Source organism: Loxodonta africana, chromosome 10 (genome assembly GCF_030014295.1).
Source record: "Loxodonta africana isolate mLoxAfr1 chromosome 10, mLoxAfr1.hap2, whole genome shotgun sequence".
Taxonomy (NCBI): Eukaryota; Metazoa; Chordata; class Mammalia; order Proboscidea; family Elephantidae; genus Loxodonta; species Loxodonta africana.
This window is the reverse complement of record NC_087351.1, coordinates 45739279-45766212: the sequence shown is the minus strand read 5'-3', so window position 1 is coordinate 45766212 and position 26934 is coordinate 45739279. Positions and strand designations below refer to the sequence as shown.

At 39.4% G+C, this 26934-nt stretch overlaps 1 protein-coding gene across 1 annotated transcript in view; it reads right to left on the bottom strand.

Moving 5' to 3' along the window:
* LOC100662937 (neuronal PAS domain-containing protein 3) overlaps nt 1-25514 on the bottom strand; it is an 86229-nt gene extending 60715 nt beyond the window's left edge. Inside the window, exons 1-3 of the mRNA XM_064291851.1 lie at nt 25476-25514; nt 23777-23894; nt 15508-15626 (exon numbers count right to left, since the gene is read on the bottom strand). Of these exons, the coding sequence (XP_064147921.1) occupies nt 15508-15626; nt 23777-23894; nt 25476-25514 (276 nt within the window). The remainder of the gene's footprint in view (nt 1-15507; nt 15627-23776; nt 23895-25475) is intronic.
* Nucleotides 25515-26934: the final 1420 nt, after the last annotated feature.

The window sequence follows — 26934 nt, the reverse complement described above, 5'->3', positions numbered from 1 at the left end:
CCAACAGGGGATGTGATTTCCCCTTCTATCCTGAGAGCTGACTTAAACAAAAAGATCTACTCTTAAATGGCTCTTGGAAGATTTGGGAGTGTACTCCCAGGGTTACACTAGCTTTGTGGTGTTAGAAGTGTATGCATTTGAGAGCAACTGAGAGCGCTGATTATTTGGAGAAGAAAAAGATGTTTGAGCAAGAAAAATACATAAAATCAAGCAGATGAAAAGCAACTCAGCTAGTGATGTGCAACACAAAGCACCAAAGTTTCATATCACCTTTGATAGAAAGATAAAGCCTCTGCAGAAGCTGTAAAAAGGGGGAGGAGCAGAAGAGGTTTTCTTCTATTTGTTGAAAGTTCATTTTTTAAAACAGTAATTAGTCATTCAGTCTAGAAGTATATAAGTTTATTTCTGGTGGGGGTGGGGAGAGAGAAAGGGTGAAAATTTCCTCATATTGAAAATCCAGCAGCTATATATTATATTTGATTTTTTAAAGAATCACATATAATATTGAATATATGCATGGATACAAGATTTTATGTCATCATTTACTGTTCACTTGAGAACAGTTGTTTCATTACACAAGTGTTATGAATGAGCTGACATGCACATATTTTAATGGAATAAAGCGAGTGAGTCCTCAGATGACACAGTACAAAAGCTGCTACAATTAGTGGAAGACTGAATAGTCATTCAGAATCAGAAGTAAGTGAGTTGAAGAACAAATACTTTTTCTAATGGGAAAAAGGCCATCATCCTTAAAACCAGGTGTTTTACTAAATGGTATATCTAAGGGAATCCTTAGGCTTCCAGAAACGTAGACTTTGTTTATATTGTGTCAAATACACAGACATTTCCAAAAATTCAGACACCTTTTTAACAGTGTAGAGACCAGTCGCTCAGGTCACTGATTTCAGTGAGATGCTTTCTATTTCTGATTCATTTTGCAATCCAAGATTTCAATGTGTACAGATTTTAGGTTTTTTTTTCATTGAGTTACTGGTTCTAGAAAATCATGTTCCTCCTTTCAGGATGTCTGTTTATGCCAGAAATCTAAGATTCAGGAAAAAAAAATTTCTATACTCATGTTGACAGAATGGAAGAAGGAAAAATAAATTGAGGAAATTCCTAAATGAATTATTCAATGACTTACTTAAATGCACATACTTATTCTTTTACCTTATAGGCTGAGAATAACCCTCTTTGTTTCCTTGTCAGAAAACGGTGATTTTTTTTTACAATGAATCCAAGAAGTATAGTTAGAATGAAATACTCCTAATCTTCATCGCGTTACCCAAAACAGTGAATTGCCCACTGGGCTGATATGTTCGGTGGTAGAATTCTCTCTTTCATATGAGAGACTTGGGTTTGATTCCTGCCCAGTGCACCTCATGCATAGCTACTACCCGTCTGTCAGTAAAGGCTTGTGTGTTGCTATCATACTGAATAGGTTTCAGTGGAGCTTCCAGATTAAGATGAACCAGAATAAAGGCCTGGAGATCTGCTTCCAAAAATCAGCCAATGGAAACCTTTGGCTCTAAATATTTAGGAATTAATTTCTATGATACGTCTATGATAGCACATGTGGACCACAGTCCGATCCCCAGCTGATCATGGGGATAACAATAAGCACATCTCTGCAGTCTACATCTGCCAAGTCAGGTTAGATGTCTTTAATATTGGTTCCCTTAAGCACCAGATTTCCTTCTGCTCAGTGCACTTTGATGCCTTCATCTCTTTGCTGATATTGTTCACTCTGTCTAGAATGCCCTTCCCTAATATCCCTGTAGGGTGTACCTATCCTTTAAGGGCTCTTGAGAACCTCTCCTCTACCAGACAGAATTATCGACTTCATCACACTGCTCTTGGAACGTACGTCTATGATAGCACATATCACATTGTCTCATAATCATTTCTTTGTGTGTCCGCATAAGTCTAGACTCTGCTCTTTGGGCCAAGCACCTCGTTTTATCCACCTTTATTTTCCTAGCACCCCCTAAAGTGTCTAATATACAACAGTTACACAATCAGTATTGATTGCATGACTGAGTGAAACTAATTCCTAAATATTTAGAGCCAAAGGTTCTGTTGAAGAATGAAAATTATGGATTGTTCTAGGTTACACTGAACTTTTCTTTTGATTTCCCAATTTATTATAAACTGGTAAAGCAAGTTTTCTAAAGAGTTTCCGTTATAGAGATGTAAAGCTTTGGGGAAAAACTACATTCTGAAAACTGAGTTGGAACAATTAAAGTTAGTTATTTCATGTCGGTCTGGAATGAACTGAAGTAGATAAGCTCTAGGGTCAGCATATGCCTTGTTCAGCATTCTTTAAAGGCATGGGGAGTAATAAAGCTTTTCAATTTATCTTCACTGAAATAATACTGCTGAAATATCACCTCACTTTTGTTGTCAGTGATGATTTCTTCTTACCTCCATGATGTCAAAAGGGAATTATTATTATTAGAATGACAGATTCTAATGATGCTGTAAAAAAAAGAGGATTCGCTGAAATCATTACAACCCAAACAACCAACATATTCCTTCTTAGCTGAGCCTCACTGTTAGCTACTTTGAACACAGTCACTCAGAGGTATCACAGCGATATAAAAATTACTCTAAGCAGGAAGTATATCAAGAGCAGCTGCGCATGAATTTTCCACTAGCAACATACCATCCTTTTAAAGTTTTTAGAACTGGATGGTATGGATAGGAGGTCTGATTTATGTATGCAAAAGGGAAAAGATTCTTTGGGGCCAACGTCTCATGGGCTCTCATGGCACATGTCCACTGATACATGCGGGAAGGACGACTGGGTCAAGGGGTCTCCCTAGGTTTAGTAGTCAGGCCTTTACGGGACAGTGGCAGTATGGTCTGTTGGTTCTGGGCTTCACTCCTTTCTTACCTACTGACTGACTTGCTTTCAATCCTGTTTACGTTTTTGTTCTAATACCCCATGGCTGATCTACAGGGTGCTCGAGAAGCTGAAGGTATAAGACATGGCCATTTTTGTGTCCTAAGCACCAAATCCATAGAACTTAACATTTCTCTTGTGTGGCAAGGTACTTGGGATCTGGCTACTATGTGTCCTTGGACAAACTGCATCACCATCTTTCTAGGTCTTGCCAGTAGAAAGAGATAAAAGGTACTTCCATAGTGAAGATAAGTAGTTTATAACAAAATAGCAATTCAAGAGCAAGGATGTTTTACATTTCTATGATATCTTTCTTTGAGGAGTTTGACACATATAATAATATTCATTCCACTTATCATAAATGCTATTTAATGATAAGTGGAATGAATATTACTCCACTGTCTATAAGTATATTCCAGGTAGGTGCCAGTGCCTGTCAACTGGAAACTTACAGTCATTTCAACCAGCACTGACACACATTTACCAATAAGCCAAATGCAAAGAAGTAAAGGGGGAAGATAAATAAATTTAATATTAAAATGATGTTTTTTGTTATTTGGAACAAAAAGAGCGGTGAGTACATATTGTATTAAAGTGACTGAGGAACATAAATTTGTTCCTGCTCATGGAATACGGCAAGAGAGTATTTCTCTCAATCGCTCCTTTGTTTTTGTCCTCAATTTAGGACCTAGATTGATTCCTTAAAGTCTCGGTGGTTTCAGTCACCCATAGTCTCTTCAAGGAGGAGGTACAGTAGTTCGCTGGAGCTCTCCCAAAGAATTACAAAATCCTCCCCAGGAAAATCCCTTTCCAACAGTGATCTGGTTAAACATTTCCTGGAATACCCCAGGTTCTCAAACCAGCCTTGGCCAAGAGATGATGCTGCAGCTTTAGGTGACTTGCCAGACTCGGAACTTTCCGGAAGATTTAACCTCCCTCTTCCCAGGAGTTCCAAGATGCCCCTGATTAGGCAGGCCCTCTAGCCTGTACTGCCCAGAATGTCCCAAAGGGGCTTCCACTCTAACATACGGAGTGGAGCTAAGGGGCATGCAATCTCCACCATCAGTGACTGAAGAACGTTGGAAGCAAGTCCTATTGTTTACTTTGTTTCAAGTTTAGCCTAATCCATCAGATTCTCTGAAGTTGCAGAGCAAGTAAGGAGCAAAGTGCTGGCATTAGAACAAATTATCTGACTCTCCCACTCCCCAGCCAGGTGTCTCCCTGTTAAACTACTGTTTTCACCAACTTCTATAAGAAGCAGTCAGTTTGAAGGACATTTGACAAGGGGCTGTTGAGAATTGTTAGATATATTCAGAACTACCATGTGACAATCAAGTGACTCTAGGTTGTGCTTCTAGAGTTCTAGCCACTAGAACTGGATAAGAATGGGGTACAGATTAAATGCACGTTGATTTCTAAAAAACTGAATGTGATAGCGTAAAAAATACAGATTATGTCAACCCTTAGTGTAGTCTTTTTAAAAGGAAGAAAGTTTTAACTTATATTGGCAAGGGGAGCCAAGACCTAAATAAATCAAACTTGTTACCGAATTCCATCAGCTGCATATTTTATCTCTAACTCCCTTTAGAGGAGGTGGAACACTCACCCAAGGAAGGGCTATGTTCTCCTGTAGTTAATACAAATAACGTCTAAAATGTACAAATTCATTAATTTTTAAAGAAATGTTTATTGAGTTTCCACTAGGTGCCTGGAATGGTTCTAGGAACTACAGATTACACTCTAGTGGAGGAGATAAACTATGTACAAATAAGCTTATAAAACAGTGTCTGACTGTGTTAAGTGCTATAAAGAACAACAGGGCCACAGGATAAAGCAGGCAACGGGGTGCAGAGGGTGTGCTTGTGTATTACTTAGATGAGGGGATGAGGGAAGTGATGTCTGAGCAGAAGTCTGAGTGAAATGCAGGCATGACCCATGGGAATATCTGAGGACAATATATTCCAAGGAGAATAAAAAGCAGTGGGAAGGCCCTGCTGAAAGTGAGGTGCAAATGCTACCATCAGTCAAATGGTAACTTACATGGGTTGTTTCAGTAAACTACTGCCAACATGAGCTTAAAGTGATGCTGCCAACATAGCAATTTAGAGATATTCATGGCCCGCTGGTCGTTTAGATTTAAAGAAGAAAACATTCACCACACGTGCACCAGAAGCCTCTTCCTGGAATATCACTACAAAGGATTGAGGACTGATTACGTAGATGATTCTTTTGCTTGAAGAAGTCTTATTACTCAAAGCACTTTGCAATGAGGCTATTCTTTTAGACTTGGAGGAGAGCAATCTTTAGTGGTGGTGGTGGGGAATTCAGAGACATATGATTAGTTCGTCATCACCACATGAGAAGATATAAACTCCAGAATCCTGGTTCTTTTCTCCTACTTGGAATGAGTCAACAGAGTTACTTCTCAAATCTTGTATAGTACCTCATGCATTGGGGTGCGTGCCACAGGGGTAATTTGTCCTCTCCCCCTCCCAGAGGGTTCAATTTATGTACATGTAGATGTTTTAACTAAACCATGGGGTCTTCTGGGCTACAGGAGCCTAGAAGCTCCATGTATTCCATAGCTCAACAGCATCAAATTAGCCCTGCCCCTACTTCATTTCTTGTGTTAAAGGGCTGTACAGTATTAGTCTTGCTGTGACACTAAATCAATTCCAAAGAAAACCATTTAGTGTGTACTTCTTTTGTTAAATGGACAAATGACGTATTTCAGTCATATTTTGTCTCTTACAATCAAATCATTATTCAGGGCACTTAAGCAAGGAGAAATTTTCCAGAAATAAATTCATTTTTTATATTCAGAAGAAATAATTTATTATTCTAGAGCTCATATAATTTCTGGGAGATAACCTGAAGTGTTATTGATGAATTACTATTTTCTACAATTCCAGGTTTATACGTAGAGATTTGGAAACCCTGGTGGCAGAGTAGTTAAGTGCTATGGCTGCTAACCAAAAGGTTGGCAGTTCAAATCCACCAGGCACTCCTTGGAAACTCTATGGGACAGTTCTACCCTGTCCTATAGGGTCCCTAAGAGTCAGAATCGGCAGCAGGTTTTACTATGTAGAGATTTGGAGGTTAAGGTTTGGGATAGTCTAGATCAACATTTATCCAGCTCTTAATATGCGTTCCATAAACATGAAACTCATGTATGGACACCCATGCTCCTTATGGGCCAGGCATCATGCTAAGCACTTTACCTGCATAATCCCAGTTAATTTCACAACAGCTGTATGAAGGAAAGGCGCTATGGTGGCACAGTGATTAAGTGCTTGGTTGCTAGCCAGAAGGTTAGTGGTTCAAACCTACTCAGCAGCTCTGTGTAAAAAAGACCTGGTGATCTGCTTTCGTAAAGATTACAGCCTAGAAAACCCTATGGGGCAGTTCTACCCCATCACATAGGATCACTATGAGTCAAAAATTGACTTGACGACACCTAACAACAACAACTTATGATGGAGGTTCTCTTGGTACTCCCATTGAAGGAAAGTGATATTTAAAGAAGTTAAACAATTTACCCAAAGCCACAGAGCCAGGAATGGAAGGAGTAAGTCCAAATCATCTGCTGTCTGACACCACAGCCTATGTGCTTACCAACTCTTCAGTAGAGTTGTTTTGAAGCAATGATGGCCAAACGGGGTAATGCATTTGCGAGCCCTTGAAATCTGTTAGAGTTAGATAATTGCTATTTCAGACCACTAGATCAAGAGAGTACTTTATAGAAACAGAACTTGTAGTTCTGTAGCTGTTAGGGCATCTTAGCACGTCGAGTGCTGGGCCTGTAAAATGGTGACCTGTACTTGTGTGTGTGTGTGTGTGTGTGTTTGCATTTTAAAACTCATTTTAATGGGCCAAAGCATCATAAAAAGAAGAGTTATATACTTCTTTTATATAAAAATCTGTGTTGCAAAATATATATCTACCACAAAGAGACTTTTTAGAAAACTTATAAATCAAGGTAATAAATAATTATCAATGAAGCTTCAACTATTTCATAAAAATGTGTTTTAATCAATTACTAAAATGCTAAATTGAAAACTTATAAGACTATTTTATGGTTTTGGTTGATTTGAGGTCCCCAAATAATACATCACACTTACTCATACTTACTCATCAGTGCGCAACAGTGGTTTCAATGTGAAATAGTCACATGATGATACAGATGGTGACTGTGTGTGCCACAGAGAAGGGCCAAGGTCTCAGCAGAAATTTTGGCAAAATTTCTGGATGTTTCAATTTAAGATTTCAGGATGGTGCAATAAAATATTTAAATAAAATCACTTTAAATAAAAGATGGAGAATGTATTTACAGAGATATTAGTGATAAATTTTGAAGCATTAGTCAATTCAAAGACATTATATACACCAGAGCTGATTTTTGCATCGGCTATGCCATTTCCCAAGTAATCATCACTTTGGTAATGCTTAGTCAACAAAGACTCAGAAAACTAACCTGGAAAGATCGAGCTCCTACTTGCATTATAAAATCTGTGTAACAGAAAATGAAGTACCTGTAAGTTGGCACCATATTTGGCCACATTTACTGATGTACTTAGAGTTTACAGATACTTCATTGAATAGCTAGTGATAATGCCTCTAGTTGGTAAAGTAGCTAGCTGATTATTCCCACCAGAAATGACATAGCTCAGGCTGGAACTACTGGCATGCCTTGGTAATGGGAAGTAAATTCTTCAAGATCAGAAACAATGTCAGCTGTATTTAAAATGACACTTGAAACCACGTTGTAATGGACAATGTGCAGAGGTGAGCAGGGACTACAACTAGATAACAGGATTTAAAAATTTTGATTTTATTGCTTCCTCTATTTGCATTTTTCATCAGCACAACCTCGGCCTGTAAGTTGTACACCTGGAATTTTTTCTCCCCTTCAAGTTATTCTGGGTGTCTGGGTTGGCTGAAAGGCAATAAATACATAGTCTTAGAAAGCCTGAATTGGTTGACAGAATTTTTGGACTTACTGAAAATTCATCTATTGATTTTACAAGACAGTTACATTTTACGCAGCTTGGAATACTGTAGTTATCATTTCAAGACAATACAAAGCTGATGCAAAGGCTTTAGGAGAAGCACTGATATGTCTGGATACCTGGAACATCTCTGAATCTCAGACTGGAAGAAAAATTCATTTGGCATCTATTCTGTCCATACTTGTCTGGAAGCAAAAGACTCTTAATTCATAAGGCTAGTGTATGCTCTTAGAAATCTCCAGAGAAGGACCACTAACACATTGCCCCCTATATTAATCCTGGGCACACCTCCAACCTATACTTCTCTTGGTTCGATTAAAACTCACTGCATACAGTTATCGTCTTGGGGAATAGAAAGAACCAACCTTCTTATAGTAACAATTCATATATTCTTAGCACTCTTTGAGAAATCACATAGACATGCCAGAAGACAGGATGAAGGCAAATATTTTTCTAATTCTCAAAAAGAGAGAAGCTGAAAATTTTAATCAACAGGGAATAATTTTGAAAGGTGATTTGATAGAAAGAAAATGGTGAACATCAGAGGCCAACATGAAGTCATGATAAGTAACTGATGCTAAAATAACTCTGTTTTGCATTTTCTGAAAGGAATCCTAAATGATGGCTCAGGGGAATGCTACAGATGTGGTCCATTTTGATTTTAGTAAGGCTGTAATAAAGATTCACAAAATCCTTGCAGGTAAAATAGAGAAATGTGAGTCAGATTATGCTACATACAGTCATTTGGGTTCATTGCTATTTCAACGGTCACATCTAAAAGACATTGCTGTCAACTAGTGGTATGTTATAGGGCTTTGTCCTGTCAACATTTTTCACTGGTATCTCAGATGAATACAGAGCAAGCAATTTAATCCAGCCAACATTTATTGAGTGGCAGCTATGCGCATGATACTGTGCTAGATGTTGAGAGAAGAAAGCAGAATAAGAAAGTGCCAAAGACAACCAGTATACTGGCAAGAAGACACTGGAATTAGAAGATCTAGATTTTTCTCTCAGTTTCGCCATTTACTATTTATGTGAGCTTAGACAAGTCAAATCATGTTTTTTGTATCTCCATTTTACTGATCTTCAAAATTGGGAAAATAAAAATCTGTAAAAGGCTTACTGTCAGGTTCATAGAAAATTATTATGAAAGCATGCCATAAAGTGGAGGTCAGATGCTTTCCTCAGCCTGCATTATCTCACTGGATCTATAGGAAAATTTCTTTGATCTATATACTGTTAGTAGCTTCATTTTACAGGTGAGAAAACTGAGGCACAGAGAGCTCAAGTAAAATCTAAAAAATGCTATTTTAGCACAGAGGAGAAGGGATAGTTTTCCTTCAAGGCATCATGAAAGATGGAAAAAAGACATGTGATATTTAACTGGTTCCCTACTGGCCGATTTGGAGTTTTCTAGGTGAAAGTGGGGCAGACAGGCATTTCTGGAAAAGAAAACAGCATGTTCGAAAGCATGGCAAGGTGAGTATGCAAGCATAGTTCATGAAAATGACTGGCCTGATTACACAGCATTGGTGACAGGAGTTCCAGAAAAGAATGACGGAGATGGCGGTAGAAGAGGTAGGCTGGGCCAGAGTCTTACATACGCTGGTACTATCAACCACTGAAGATTTAGGAGCAGAGAAACAAATGACTGCTGGGGCTTTGAGAAGATACTCTGGGGAGCAGAGTGCAGGAAAGTAAAATCTCCTGGAAAGTAATTAGGGAATCTTCTCACAATAGGTCAGTAACAAAGGCATTAAACTAGAGGAAGGTAAGTGGAGAAAGAGAGGAGGATTCAACCAATTCTGGCAACTCATTAAAGTGGCAGATGAGCAAGAAGGAGGAGCTGATATCCCTGCATTGCGGACTTTATTTTATTGAAGCATTAAAAAATATTAAAAAATTAAACCAAGAGCTAAAATTGCAAATGATGGAAACAGTAAGTAATAATTCCGTTCCAGTTTGCTATCATCTTGAGACTTGTTAATATACACATTCAATCAAGAACAAGTTTGCATACAAAGAGTCTTCAGCTTGTAAAATTACCTAGCTGAAATTTTGGTGTTGGAAATCCTGGTGAATGCAACCTTTTTGCACACCTAACTGAACAGGAAGAAAGGGGAGCACCATGTGCCACTGGAAATAACTCTCTTAACTACAGGTATAATTTTTTCTTTTTTAATATTAGGTATAATTTTTCTAAAAGATATTTTCTGAAAAATATTTTCTCAAAAGATTTAGACTCATCCGCATGAGGGGATCAAAATGGGAATCTCAGCTTCTGTGGTCTAAGAGCTGGTGTACTTTTGCAATAGGACTTTAATATGTATTAACACCAGATGGATAAATGCGAGGAAGAAATGAGGAGGAAGGAAAGGGCTATTGTGATACCGATTTAATATGTATGTTCTGGAAGACTCACAGACTTGGTTTCGTAATTAGTACTGAAGATGCCATCATTCCTTAGAAATCATATTAGATAGCACTTTGTAACCTAAAATCAATGGATAAACTTCAGAGATTGAAGAATCTCCTGGTGAAAAATTAATTTACCTTGAGAGAGGCTCTATAGATTTCACCAAATCCTCAAAGGGGTCTCTGACACCCAAAATATAACAAACCACAGAACAGATAACAACCATGAAAAGTCACATGAATTGTTAACAACAAACAAGAGATGTTTCTAATCCAAAGGATGCCTATGTTTGTGCTCAGAAACGGCGAAAGAATTTAGCTAATTAGCATCCTCTAATTCACTGTTTTTGTTACTTCATATTTAGATATGGATAGTCTTAAAGCTGGGGTCTATCAGCAATCCTAATAAATCAGTGAGCCTTCTTATTATTTCCTCTAAGTATTTATTCTTTATATCATAAGGAGGCTTGATAGGATTTCAGAAGTCATTTAGTTCAACACTTAGCTACAGGCAAATCCATACTCAAATCATCCCAGATGGGGGACTGTTTGTTTTCAAGAGTTCCCACACCTTCCCTTAGTAATCTGGTTTTATGTGTCATATCAGGAACTCCCAGCATTTGAAGGTTTTTACCTCTGTGAAGAGTCTGGAGAAATTCTCAGCATTATATAAACATGACAAATTTTCTCTTTTTGTCTGTGTTTCCCAGTCAAGGCTGCTCTGTTATATCATTATAGAGTTAGGACATCATAATATGTGTAGATAAAGACCCCAGACATGACAGTGGTGCTGGTGGGCATTTAAGAGTAGATTAGAACAAGGGAAGTCCCACACCGAAGGAAACTATCCTCCAAAGACAGGAGCTAAGGAGGCGACCCAATTAGTCTTCTCTAATTTTCCTGATCACCTATCTCCTTTTACCCCATGTGCTATACCTAGCAAGTTCCCCCATAGACCTAATCAAGAAGGCAGAATATTGATGCAAAGCAATTTAAATGAAAGCTGTGTTATGCTAAGATATGTGGCCAACAATGAGACCTAAACAACAGGGAAGTCCCTGAGGCATAAAAAGTGTCTGGTCCAGATAACATGCTGCCGTGGATTTCCAAGCAAGTGAGGACAGAAAAGACTGAATGTCAGCTGATAGTTGGGAAACTTCATTGGAGAGAGTGCAACTTGCCTGAGGACTGGGCATGGCAAATTAAGCAATATTCACTCTATACCTGAATTACCAGACCCACACTGGCATTTCTTTGGCTAGAATTCTTGGTTATGGGGTTCCTGAGCTGCCATATTAATCCCTGGAAAGGAAGGTAAATCCCTGTGAACTCCTTGGAGCATTGGGATAACCAACCGTCAATACAGTAGTGCCCGTGGGATATGCTGGGCCACCACAAAGAAGATTTTAATCAGGCAAGAGGTTTTTAAAAAAATTTTCCATATGTTGAGGTCCAGATCACACCGAACCTTTATTTTGGCCTAGTGGTTTAAGCAACAAAGTTGTTAAGGAGGCAAACTCTGGAGCCCAATGCCTAGAGTCAATCCGGGTTCCGTAGTAGCTACTTAAGAGCTATACGAACAGGAGCAAAGTACTTAACCTATTAAGGTCTCACTTTCACCACCTGCAAAATGGGGACAATAATAAAACGTTAGTTTGGATAATGCCTGGCATAGAAGAAGTTGTTAATAACATGTAGATTAAATAAAATCAGTATAAAGTGTTTGGCACAGTGCCTGCCATGGAGCCAATGTTCAGTAACAGGTACTTTTGTTACTATTATTACTGTCAGTGACAACAGCAGCACTAAAGGGGGGCAGACAACGTGATGGACAAAGTTGAATAGGCCCATGTGCCAAGGTAATAAGAAAAACAGAGATATAGTGACCTGCACTGAGCAAGACTTAACACCTTAGCTCTTTAGCTAAGGCAAAATAAAGAAACACTCAATGGTGATAAATTAGGGGGGGTATTGGGAGTGCAGAGAAATTACCATTGTTGTTTCTTTGTGTTTACCATGTGGTGGTGGGGTGATTACCAGTTTTATTTGAATGTTTTATAAGCTGCTAGATTTACTTACTGAGAATGAGCAGATAAATAGGGATGTTATGCAGTTGTGTCATGTCACGGGATTCTCATCAGCTCTGCCACTAACTTTCACACAAGGTTAATTAGTGAGGGAAGCTCACTGAGGAGAAGGAGGGGAACGGCAGGATCTTTTGGAGGGTTCATCTTATTGAGTGACTGGTGGATGGCTAGACTTCCTCTTAGCAGTTCTGGGGAGAGGGATGGGTACTGGGTAGCAATTTCCACAATATTTGGAGAAAGACTTACAGGGTATGGCAGAGGAGTGTGATCAACTTCAACATTATATGATTCGATGGAATTTGGAACAGCTTCTGAATCTCTTCTAATCCGGGATGTTCAAGGTTGTACTTTTAAATCTTTTATTTCTCAGAGACATCTTATAGCAAGGTATCTTTAATCCTAAACCCAAGTTGCTTCAGAAACACTCTTTTTCGAGATGTCTGCCTGGTGGTCTCTTCACACACCAGTCACAAGTGACATGTGACCTCTTCAAGGAAGTCTTCCCTGACCCCCTATCTAAAGTGGTTTCCTGCCCCCATTGGCCACTCCCTCTCACGTTATCCTGCTTCACCGTCCGCATAGTCTTGTAGTCTGGTGGTTAAGCACACACAGCGTGGAGCCAGGCTCCTTGAGTTCAAACTCCAGCTCTGCCATTTTAATATGTGATGGTAGATACGCTAATTAATCTCTCTAGGCCTTAGTTTCTTCTTCTGTGAAGTGGAAATAATAAAACTTTCCAAGCATGGCTGTGAGGATTAATACATGTGAACTACATCAAATCCAACATATAGTAGTGCTCATAAATATTAGCTATTGTTATTTTAGCGGCTACCACTCTCTGAGATCACCTTCTTTATTTTCACTGTCTGTCCACTCTGTCCTATAGGGTCACTATGAGTTGGAATTGACTTGATGGCACTGGGTTCTGGGGTTTGTTTGCCCTGCTAGAATGTAAGCACCATGAAAGCAGAGACTTCTTATTGTTCAATGCTGGGTTTCCAGAAGGTAGAGCAGGGCCCCAGTACATACTAGGAACTCAGGAAACACTTGTCAGATGAATGAATGGATGATATTCCAGTAGTAATTAGGAAATCAGCTTTCTAGTTTCAGGTCATGCAGAAAATAGAGCTTCACTGAGAGGCCCATGTGGCAAAAGCAAGCAAGCAAGAAATAAAATAAAATAAAAACCCAGGTCACTTGGACTCCTGCCTGAAACTCTATTACTCCATATTAATTTTTTACCTTTATAGCCCATGTTCCAACATTCTGTGGAGCTTTACTGTCTCTAGCTTGTAGTAGTATGATGATAATAGATGCTTTTGTTTTTCAAAAAATTAAATTATCTCATGATATTGAATTATACAAAATAATTCCCTTCTCAAACTACAGCTCACCTCTACCACTTTCCTTTCCTCCTGAAATATGCCCCCTAATCACCGGTAAGGAAACCCTGGTGGCGTAGCGGTTAAGTGCTATGGCTGCTAACCAAAGGGTTGGCAGTTCGAATCTGCCAGGCGCTCCTTGGAAACTGTATGGGGCAGTTCTACTCCATCCTATAGGGTTGCTATGAGTCGGAATCGACTTAAGGGCACTGGGTTAATCACCGGTAAAAACCAGTCAGGTGAAGAACAAATGCTGAGAGACAGGAAATAGTCGAAAGGAAACCCTAAGCCTCCTAAAGAGGCTTTCTGACATTAAAATAACGATGATCATGACTCCTAGAGTCTGCTTAGAGAATTCCAAACTTGCTAATTCCTACAACTGTTAACAACTATTAATACAACTGACAACTGTTGTACACGATTGTACACAGTTAATGACTAACAAATGTCTAGTCTTCAGGGAAGCAGGAAGTACAAAATGGTCCTAAGGACAGAGTCTGTTTTCTTCCCTCCAGCACACTCCTTTGTAACAAGACTCTGTAGAGGAAAGCTACTGCAGGGGCAGCTGCCCAGCTGTGATGCTCCTGCTAAAGGTTAAAGATGCTGCCCCACGTGTGCCTTTCAGACTGTAGGACAGCTCTGTAAAGGTCGTGCCTAAAACGGCCTGCTTCCCACCTCCTTTCTTCCTTTTCTGAAGAATTAATGTCAAAGAAAGTACCCGACTCTGACTTTTATACACCTGCGAGTCTTCTGATGATTTTTGTAATGTTTTTGAGACCAGACGATGGTGGCTGTTCAATTCCTGACAACACTCTGGTCACCCTACAGAACTGCATTATCACAAGTTCTAAACTCGGAAATTGGGAAAGGTCACGCTGGCTACCTCTGTGGTACCTTCTATTTCTGTTTTCCCGCCCACATACAATAAATATTGTTTGAGAGGCTGGTAAGTGTGCTGTAAAATTGATAAGATTCAGGTTGCCAAAGGCATTTCGTAAATTCCGAAGGTCTTAATTTATGTTGCTATGGTAACTGAAATGTTGGAATGTCCTGAGATTAGAAGGTTTTTATATCCTTAACCTTAAATGATAATAATGTAGATTATGACTCCAGACTTGGTCTTCGCTGTTTGTTATCTCTCAACTATATGTCAAGTATTCTGTGTATGCTAAGATGGAGCTGAATGACTAATCACTGTAATTTCAAAATTTAAGTTTCTGACAGCAACCTGATTTTTCTTATCTATGTATATGAATTTCAGTGACCAAGATGTTATTAAAATGGGAAGTCTTTCTCTAAAGAGAAAGGGGGAAAATGAACGGGGAAGTAGGGGAAGAAGAACTTTTACAGATAGCAGTTCTAGAGCAATTATCTTAGGGATTGAGGTAAATTTGGCCCATCTTCTTCATCAAAGTGAATTTTTAGCATGCACTGAAGCACCTGAAGTAGTAATAAGAAGTGTTTTAGGAAAATACGCTATATGGGGACATTTAGTGACCTGCAGTGTCTGACGCGAGACGGAGAGGTGTAATAATAAAGTCCTTACCTTGAGACAAGAAGATATGTAATTAAGAACCCTGTGGCTGGTTGTTCAAGATTGCATGTGTTAATTATAAGGACCCAAGGCAGCTGGAAAACTCAATAACAAATTACTCAGAATTGACCCAAGATAGAAATGTCTCCCTTCCTGGAGCCCCGCTTACCTTATATCCTGATGATTTGATATGCACGCCGCGTTTGGTCAGAGTAGATTTCATTCGGATGAAAAAGGAACGCTCAAGGGTGTTGTCAGTGGTTAGCAGACTGGGGCTTGTTGACTCCACTGAGGAATACAAAAATATACACAGGATTTAGATGTCTGCACAAACCCTCACCGTTACTGCTCAGGTGCAATCCTTGAGCTCACTAAAAATAAATGACTGATGGGTGCTAAGAGCGTAGTAATCAATTTACCTCATTCAGAAAATGTTTACTTTGCAGAAAATAAAAAGGAAAAGTTAACGTAGCCAAGGTAACTCAGTTCTAGTCTCTAGCAAGAGCTTTTCAGTTTCCAGCAGCTCCCTAAGTGGGACCTAATAGGAAGTTATTGCAGCACAACTGGAGGCTTGGCCCGTGCACATGGTGAGAACTGTTACGACAAAGGAGGACCCATAGCATTTATGGGATCAACCAAGATACAGGCAGAGACGCTTCTGATGGAGGGTGGGGAAGACCTGCCCTTTGTTCCTTTGGAAAATCCCTTCTTGCACCATTCACCTACTGGAAGTTGCAAGAAACACAAAACCATCTTGGTTGGATAGACTGCTTACCACTGTCTTTCTGAGGTGGTTTTATTCGTTGTAGGAAATCAGAACTATGAAGTCTTTTCAACTGACTCAAGATAGAGGACTAGGAATGGGATGCACAGACAGAAACAAATAAAAACGATTTCTATTCCTGTTAGTAATGGCAGCTTTCCCTCTCCCTGTGCCCAGATAGGAGACAGTTTCTTTTTCTTACTTCTCTGCTCTTACTTCTTCTTTTAAGCAGAGTATTTTTTCATTTTGTATATTTTTAGACTCAGTAGAATTTATTTTTAGACTCAGTAGAATTTATTTTTACCTATGAAATTCAAAGTGGTAGGTTACAGTCTTTCTGACCTAAAAACACCGTTATATAAATAGTTAAGATGCAATGTAAATCTGTTTTCTTTAAAAATGAGCTTTTAATCTATTTTATAAATTTAAGTCTTTTCCTGCAAAGAAATTAATCTTGGGGTTTTTAAGTCTAATAAATCTCTGATTCTACTCTTCTAAAATAGTACTTTAAAGCTTTTTTTATTCTAAAGTAAAAAAAGAAAAAAAGTCCACAAACGAACAAGATGTATTTTAAGCAGCCCTACATTGACATTAATTTTCTCTGGAAATAGTAAAGAAATACATGTAATAAAGAGATTTACGAAGTACATACATGTGGAAATAGTTACATAAAGACACAGAATAGACAAAACAACTTTTAAAATTTAAATTACAAAACATATCGCATGTATTTCTAAGAGAAAGAAATCTTGATTTTTCACACTGAACTCGAGGGTCAGATGAAAGAATAATGAGAGCTACTATTATAACAGAAAGCTCACTGTCTATGGTTCAGGGCTTTTCTTGTGTCATCCTTTCTTCATAGCAGCATATTTTTTGTATTTATGGTATTTCTATTCTGCAGTGATGGAACCACTGACAAATGTCCCTTTCTTATGTGTCTCTCTTAAGGTTTTCTCTTTTTTTTAGAGAGCATGGATCTGATGTCATTTCAAATGTACAGCTTTTTATCACTCGAGGGAAAAGCAGAGCCATGTTATATTTAGTCCTTTCATTTCTTCTGATTAAATATGAATTACTATGAAATTTTTCTCATCATCTAACACGCCATAATACGCCAACAGCTTTTTAATACACTATATAAGCACAAACTTCTGCTCTAAGAGTTTAATTTGCCCCTCTAATCCAATCACATCAACCTTATTTCTCTTATCAGAGATTCCCATTTTGAATTAAATGAGCTCATTAGTTTTAATCAAAAGCAGAGAGATCAAAACTTAAACGTAAATGCTTTAGATCAGAACTGTCAGTCAGCCGTGCAGTTCTATTTTACTAAAACACAAGATCAGAGACCTTTAGAACCAATTTTTTCTCATAAGGGATGCCAAGAGCTTGAAGATGCTATATCCTTTTTATTTTTTTTCCTTTCCCAAGGACAGATTATACATTTAAGGTTAGACTTAATTTATAGCAGTTTTTTTCATCCTAGTGGAAATGGAAAAGTATGCCAATCGACTGTTGTCCCTTTCACATTTATTGGCAATGGTCCTCAGAGACCTGAACTAACGTAAAAGCCATCAGAATCCACACCACAAACTCAGCCTTAAAAATTCAGCTCTGTTCAGCAAGATTGTGTTTGTGATAGCTGAGGAAAAATGAAACTTCCCGGGGAAGTGAAATATGTTTTAGCACCAGGGTCCTGGATACTCTGACCCAATAAGGAAGGAACCACCTAGACTGTGGAAGTGTGGGTAATTCAGGCATCATTAGAAATTATTATTGTTTTCAGGATGTGAGACCGTACAGTAAAACACTTAGAGTGCACATTAGAGACCACAGCACGGGTACTTCCTGAGGGTGTAGAAACATGAGACACGAGCTTTGCGTGTGCTGTGGAGGCTCAGCACTGCATTCTGTCCCGACTGAGGCAATAAGTTCAGCACCGCCCCGTGTGTTAACAACAGTAATTGCGTAAACATACAGGGGCAGCATTAATTAAACTCAGGACAACTGGTGTGAGAGCAACGCTAAGGCTGGGCTTTGCCTAATCGGAGCTGAGATGTAAGGTCTAAACTGGCCTTCAAGCTTCATTTCAAGAGCATGGAGGCAAGGAGGTGGAAAGAGGGAGAGAGGGGGCAAGCTAGACAAGAGCTTGATTTCTGATGAAGGTTTCTGCTTTAATTCTGTGTGGCTTCCTAGTTCTGAGGACGGGGTAGAAGTAACGTGCCACGCTGTTCCTTTCAAAGGGACATGTAACAAACTCATCTACAGCACGTGCACCATGCTTCCTTCAGGGCTAGCGAATGCACTCTGTTTATCCCAACTCTGACAAGGGGTGTCTTTGGTGTAAGAAGATGTACTATCTGCATATGACAGATGAAAGCAGTAGCTTTAGAAGACAGGCTTCTAACTATCTCAGGTAAGAAGTACAACTTTGATGAAGGTTCTAGTGGGGGAAGAGCCAGGGCAGCAGGGGCCTTGGTGATGCACATCATGGCTGCGGCAGAGACCGGAGAAGTGGTGTGTGTGTGTGTGTGTGCACATGCATGTGTGTGTGTAGAGAATAAGAGGAGTGAGAAGAGTCATCCTTAGGACAGGTGCTCTGTAAAGACAGTGGAACCACTGATGTCGAGGAAGTATTTTAGAGTGCTCTCTAGGTGTAAAATGCTTTTCTGTCAACTTTTGAGGCAGGCCACGATTGCTACATGGTCTGATAAGAAATTTGGGATTCTCCTGTTGACCTGAGACACAGGAGAAATTTATGGACAAAGCTGGATTAAGTGGTCAAAGCCAGATGCGCCCAGTTTTGACCTATGAATTATAAGCAAGGAGCTGAACACAAACATAAAAGAAGCCCATACAACCAAAAGCTAAATAAAGAAATATACTTTTCTTTTGCTGAGTCTCAAGGGCCTCAACTCTTAATAAATCTAAATGATCTCAGCTCTTGAAATGTCAGTTTTTGCATATTTTGTAAAATTTACAGAACAATTTACAGCAAAAGTTGTAATAATTTTTATGTTGGCAAACACTACCGTAATGTGAAATCGTATCTGTGTTACTCCACATCTGTTTATGATTCCCTAACTGGTATTGTAGTTGCTGCTCCCTGATCATTATGTAGGAGCAAGACGTGGGGGAGAAGGAGAACGTGGCTGAGAACCATCCAGGTCGCATTGGGCTAAACTGACCGCCAGGTTCATTCTGAACTCTTTCTGTATTCTTTCCAGAGTTTCTGCAAGGTATAAGGCTAAAGCATAAAGAAGAGCTTTCTTTTCAGCACATCCAAGTGTTTTCAGTGCAATCTAGTATCAGGATCCTCCAGCTGCCTCCAAATCCTGATGTGTGAGAGAGAAGAAAAGGAAAAGTAAGCTCTGAGCAAATGTGACTCCCTCAAAAGTAAACAAAGTATCTTTCCTTTTAAAGGTGAAGCTGAACTGGACCCCTGGGGGCACAAGTGGTTAAGCGTTTGGCTGCTAACTAAAAGGCAGGCCAGTTTGAATCCACCAGCCACTCCTTAGAACCCCTATGGGGGCAGTTCTCCTCTTCCTACAGGGTCCTTACGAGTTGGAATTGACTTGACGGCAAAGGGCTATGAATTTAAAAAATATTCTTTCCCCACTTTACTGCCTAAACCAATCTTTTCTTTTTTGGATGTTCTGTGCACACAGGACAAACCAAAGCACAGATACCCAAGATGGCTTTCACGAGACAAGGGAGGGGATACTGGTTCATTTATGCAATTACCTTGGTAAAAAGCCAAATTGTTTCAGTGGGATGTTACCTTTGTTAGATACTGATGGTATTTTAGGGACTTCAGAATGAGTACAAGTACACTGAAATTTGACAAGCTGTTTCTTTTCTTGTAAAAGCTTTGAAGATTGCGCTTCCTCAGCCTTTTGGAAGTTAGATATGGTCATGTGGCTTTCTTCGGTTAATGAAATATGAAGTTGCGTGTCACTTCCAGGCAGAGGTTTTAGGAGCCAGTCAGGGTATGCCACTTTTTCTCTCCCTGTGACATCAACATTTCAGATGGTGGCTGCTCCATCAACTGGGTCTTGGAATAAAGACTGTGTGGAGCAGAACTTCAGCTACCCTCAGAGGAATACATGTTTGTTGTTAATTTGCAGCACAACTAAGCCCATACTGACTGATTCAATACCAAATCTTTCTTATTATATAAAAACAGTATGTGGTCCAAGGTCTCCCAGGATGCAGAATATAACACGTTTGACTGCAAAGGTTATGACATTGCCAACACACAGTTCTTATAGTTATCCATGTACTTGTTTTGTCTGTTATGCTAGACATGTGTGGGCAGCTGAATCTGAGAGAGGTCCAATTTTGATCCCTTTTACAGCATCTAGCATGGTTCCTTGTGCCCAGAGCAAAGCTTTTACACACACACACACACACACACACACACACACTGTTGAATAATGAATGTTCTTGTAAGAACAATTCAATAACTAATATTCTTTAGGCATTGATTTTAATATAATAAAGTCTTCCCGACCTAGTCTCTTGATAGCAGGCTTCCCAAGCATGGTACAAATAAATCCTTTCTCATAGAAATTGTCAAAGTGGATTTTATGTTTATCTGGGATGACCTCTGTGGTAGTTTTAAAATATGTCCACAGATACTTCAATGCTCCTGCTTCGAAAAGGGAGAGGCTAATCCTTCTCCTCATGAGTATGGGCTAGACATAGTGACTCGCTTCTAATAAACAGAATATGGTAGAGGTGACGATATATGACTAGTCATAAAAAGAACAGTGGCTTCTTCTTTCTAGGATTATTCACTCTGGAGATAGCCAGCTGCCACACTGGGATGACACTTAAGCGGCCCTATAAGAAGGCCTGTGGAGCAAGGTACTGAGGCCTCTGACCAACAGTCAGTGAGGAAATGAGCTTCCTACTAATGGCCACATGAGAAAGCTTAGAAGTGGGTCATCTAGCCCCAGTCAAGCCTTTAGTTGGCTTTACTCTGGCTGACATCTCTATTGCAACCTCCTGGGAAACCGAGCCAAAACTACTCAGGGAAGCTGTTCCTAGATTCCTAACCACAGAAACTATGTGAGATAATAAATGCTTCCTTCTTTATTAAGTTGTCAAGATTTGGTGTAACTTATTATACAACAATGTCGTTGTTGTTGTTAGGTGCTGTTGAGTTGGTTCCGACTCATGGCGACCCTATGCACAACAGAATGAAACACTGCCCGGTCCTGTGCCATCCTTACTATCATTATGCTTGAGTTCACTATGGCAGCCACTGTGTCAATCCACCTCATTGAGGATCTTCCTCTTTTCTGCTGACCCTGTACTTTGCCAAGCATTATGTCCTTCTCCAGGGACTGATCCCTCCTGACAACATGTCCAAAGTATGTAAAACACAGTCTTGCCATCCTTGCTTCTAAGGAGCATTCTGGTTGTAGTTCTTCTAAGAAATTCTTTTGGCAGTCCATGGTATATTCAATATTCTTCACCAACACCACAATTCAAAGGCGTCAATTCTTTTTCTGTCTTCCTTACTCATTGTCCAGCTTTCACATGCATATGATGCGATTGAAAACACTACGGCTTGGGTCAGGCGCACCTTAGTCTTCAAGGTGACATCTTTGCTCTTCAGCACTTTACAGAGGTCCTTTGCAGCAGATTTACCCAATGCAATGCGTCTTTTGATTTCTTGACTGCTGCTTCCATGGCTGTTGATTGTGGATCCAAGTAAAATGAAATCCTTGACAACTTCAATCTTTTCTCCTTTTATCATGATGTTGCTCACTGGTCCAGTTGTGAGGATTTTTGTTTTCTTTATGTTGAGGTGCAATCCATACTGAAGGCTGTGGTCTTTGATCTTCATCTGTAAGTGCTTCAAGTCCTTTTCACTTTGAGCAAGCAAGGCTGTGTCATCTGAGTAATGCAGATTGTTAATGAGTCTTCCTCTAATCCTGATGCCCCGTTCTTGTTCATATAGTCCAGCTTCTTGTATTATTTGCTCAGCACACAGGTTGGATAGGTATGGTGAAAGAATACAACCCAGATGCACACCTTTCCTGACTTTAACCAATCAGTATCCCCTTGCCCTTGTCCTGTCTGAACAACTGCCTCTTGATCTATGTAAAGGTTCTTCATGAGCACAACTACAACAATAGGTAACTAATATAACATCCTACATAAAACCTCTTTGGAAAAATCACAGACTTGTTTTGATATGTAGTAACCATGTACTCATAAAAAAAAATCCCACTCCCATTGCCATTGAATTGATTCAGACTCATAACGAATCCTACAGGACACAGCAGAACTGCCCCACAGAGTTTCCAAAGAGGGGCTAGTGGATTTGAACTGCTGACTTTTTGGTTGCGCTCCAAACCATGTAAAAAACAAAACAAAACGAAATAAAAAAACCAAACCTGTTGCTGTCAAGTCAGCTGATTCATAGCGACCCTATAGGTCAGAGTAGAACTGTCCCATAGGGTTTCCAAGGAGCCCCTGCTGGATTTGAACTGCCAACCTATTGGTTAGCAGCCATACCTCTTAACCAGTAAGCCACCAGGGTTTCCAGCAACCATGTATACGGGTAAAATCTGTGTGACAGTGAGAAGGAATGTGTGGCCCAATGTGTCCATACCTGGTGAATTCGCACGTGTAGGGAAAACTACCTGCAATACTAATTTTTATAAGCAGGGTCTGTGTTTTCAAAGGTAAGTCCTTAACTGATTTTTTAAAACTTGCAATTTGCAAAAGGTGCTATCAACAGTGCCATCAATGAAGTCATGAGATCTTGAAAGGCAGGGATTATGTTTTGTCTTTTGTTGTATCCGTTCCATGCTCTTTTCCAGCCTCCTAGCCCTGCGCCCCCCAGTATGTAGGACTGCTTTTTGTAAGTAGGCTCTCAGTTATGAATGTTGACATAAAGTGACATTCAGATGATTTCTTTTAATAATTTATTCAATTTTCCCCTACCACCCTCCTATATCAAATAGTATCCTGTCCCAAGAAGTCTTTATGAGGGGAGGAGTTCAATATATCCTCTCCACATATTCATCTCCGAGGGAGTGTTTTCTGCAAAGTGTCATTTTGAGAGAAATGGACTGGTTGGGTTTGGTAGTTAAACAGGATTGGCCTGATTTCCCCCAGAATTGGAGAATGCATTGCTCTCTATCTTTTGAGAGTTGGTTTTGATCCCCTTGGCCTGTCCCCTACCATATGCCAGGGCAACTTTGAAGGAGTGAGGGCCCTTAGTATATGAGAGTGGGATCCTAGGCTGTTGGTGCTGAGGCAGGACCCTTCTTTTTCTGTGGTCACAAGTCGTATCACCCTTTTTAGACAATGTAGTTCCAGCCATTATACTCTGGCTCAGAAATCAGCCTCTTATCAGGGTGAAGTACTGAAATTAAGCCTGATTTATTTAAGTCTCATTAGGACTCATTCCTGCCCCCACCCAGTTGTGAATCTTCAGCCTTGTTTAGAAACTTGTGAATCATTAACTGAAGCTCTAGAGCGTAACTGTGAAAGTAATTGTGGTTCCATAATGATGCAATAAACTTCTTTCAAAGTAACATTAAAAATAATTGGTCAAAAAAAAAAAATTGCCAACCCATGCCACCTGTCAGCATAGACTCCCTGGCAATGTCCGGTTTGCCTCAATGAGAATCATAATGCATAAGGTTGCCTTTCAGGTTTTCCTGCGCCTGGCAGGGGTTACTGCTTGGTGAGGCTGTCCCCTGAGGGAGAGGTGAGTGTTCAGCTGCCGCCTGCTGCTCTGCAGTTGGTGTTTGGATGATACCACTCTGGGGAAATATACACAGTGTCAGAGTCAAGCTGCTACCAGTGGGTGTTTCTACACACAACTGCTAAGCAACAGGGCAAGTTCAAGGGGAAAAACTGGGTATTGTAAAGATAGCCTATGAGAGTATAAGACATCCAGTGTGACCCATTATGCAGCAGGCTGTGTACTCCAAAGAACATGGCATATGAATACTGCAAACGAGTGTTTTAAATCTTACTGGAAACTCCCTATAAATGTTGCCACTTGAGGGATCTATTCTGGGAGAAAAATATAGCGTGTCCTCCTGGGATGCTGCGTGGATTCCATTACCAATATTGCGTATGGGATCGAGTGTAGCAATGCTTTTATCATGACTATAAAGCGGTTATGAGCCAATTCCGCATATAAAACATACTCAATAACACTGGAGTTTTTTCCCCCTTTTCTGTTTCTTTTATTCTTTCCTTTCCTTCTTCTTTTTTTTTTTTTTTACAACAAACATGATGTCAGACAAAGGGCATCAGAACTTTGTCTTTTAGTACAATACAAAATAACAGTACATAAGCACCTTTGTGAAGGCAGCTCGAAACCCCACGTTTTCTATTAAAAAGTCATGTTCAATCTTCACTGTTGATAGAACTGAATAGCTAACACAGAGAACATTGTATATCAGAAAGGTCAATAGTTATTATGAGCTACAAATATATTTTTTTCCATCCTTCAGGCTGTTTAGCGCATATCACAGCATGAGCAGCTGTCTTCTTTAATGCTTTTAAAATTAGAATCCCGAAGAGGAAGAAAAAAATTATAGTTGCAATGATTGCTCTTTGCTTTTGTAACTTTACTTTAATATACTATTTTATATACATGAATCTTCTGCGCAGCCTATCCATGGGGCAGTAACTGGTTGCCAGTATGGAGTTGAACTGCCATATTTATTTTCTTAGCATTCTGGCCAAATCTCCATTTCAGACGCAGATGTTGTCGACATACTATATTTTAAAGCAGAGTTACATAGAAGAGTCTGGTTACAGAGATACTTGCAAAGACACATACGCATTCTGCCTTTTCCTTGCTTTAAAGCTATATTACTAACTAAAACAATACCATGTGATGAGAAACAGTTATGCAGCGCTGGGTGAAAAATCAGGCAGTGATTCAAACCATTGAGATGCAAAGTGTTACTCTCCATGGCAGACATGAGGATGGAAAGCACATCTTTTAATTTTATAAAAGCTTATCTTCTGCCTGCCCCTGGAACTTCTTGCCCCTTCTTCAAACACGACCCTAAAAGACAATATTGGTATTTTAAACAGCTTGTGTAAACACACATAAAAGGTTTTACTGTAGCTCAGCTAAATATTTATTGAGTACCTATAATGGTCTGGGACCATTTATAACAGTGCTGATGTTTTGAGGGAGGGGCAAAAAAGAAATACAGTAATTTCAGGTAGTGATTAATGGTGTAAAGAAGAGCAATGCAGAGTAAGGGGTTACAGAGTGATAAATGCCACATTTTCGGTGGGTAGTCCCAGACGCCTCTCTGATGAGATGGTATCTGACAGGAGATGTGGTGAGGTAAGGGGGTAAGCCATGTGGATACCTGGGTGAAGGCATCATACACATCTCCGTCCATGCTCATGATTCGCAACGGAACTTTATGTCTGCAGATTGCTAAAGGGCTTTACAAAAAACTGTTATTAGGACAGCTATGTACTAGTGACAATGACATTCCAAAAATGTTATCTATTGAACTTTTGTCCAACATTAAAATAAATTATTTGCATTTAATATGTAGGAAACCAAAGGAGGAGGTAATGGAGAGGATTGTCCAGTGCTTCCCAAATAAGAAGGCTCTCTGGTGCTGTCAATTATTTGGGGATTTCCAGAGAGAGCAGTTTCAGTAGAAAAGCAGGATGAGGACTGAGTAAATAAATGATACACTTTTCTTTGGTGAGTTTTGGTAGTAGAAATAGAGAAACGTGAGAATGTTCGATTCGAGGGTAGAGCTTGGAGTTGTCTACCTTGAAAATGCTGATTGAAGAATTTAAGTCCTAAAGGGTATTTAATCCATTTGGAGAAAGAAAGGTTAGCTTCTGAAATGGGGGGAAGAAAAAAGGGAGGATGAGAGAGAGAGAAATGGAAAGAGAAAGGAAGGGGGAAGAGAGGGAAAGGGAAGGTGATGGGAATGGTGTTAAATAACTTAATCCTCAGTAAACTAAAGGTCATTTGCTGAGATAAAGGAAGTGGGTAGAAGGGCTTTTAAGAGTGAAATAAAGTTATGGAACAGCCAATATAGGGAAGGCAACTGGGGATCAACAGAAAATGAATAATAAATTGCATAGTAGCTAGAACTTGCATAGCTCAAATTTCAGAGTATTAATTTTCTAGTGTTCCCTAATAATAATGGCTTTGTTGCTTCTATGGGCAACACTCAGGCCAGTGAGGTTTATCTAGGGATGGGAGCCAGTACTATTGAGAATGAAAGTCAATAGGGCGAGAGATTCCAAAGGGTTAAGGGACAAGAAAGTGAAAGCAGACTGGGTGATGGGGTAGAGAACAGGGAAGGCAAGCAGGACAGGGGAGTGGAGACATGGGAGAGGTAGCCAGTGAGGGGCTTTGTTCAGCGAGGAATTTATGAGCATACTATTTACTGGTTTTGTTTTAGTCGATATTTATATAATTAAATATATCTCTATACATATTTATTTAAGGTAAACTATGGAAAAGTATAAAACAATAAGTATCACTTATTGTTATCACCTTATCACTCAGCTATAATCAGTATTAACACTGATGTGTTCTGTTGTAGTTTCTATTTATATTTTTATAAACATAGATATATTTACATTTATTTTATATCAAAATTGATACCATATTTGTGTCTCCCACATTTTTCCATGTTTAGAAAAATGCCATCGATCACTAGCAGTAATAGCTGTAATTTTATTCAATCTATAGACATTTTTTCTTTTTTTTATAGGCATTGGAGAATCAAATTATTGTTGGGATATTAAGGGCTTTGGTTGCAAACCAGCTTCTTGTTTTTTTGTTTTGTTTTG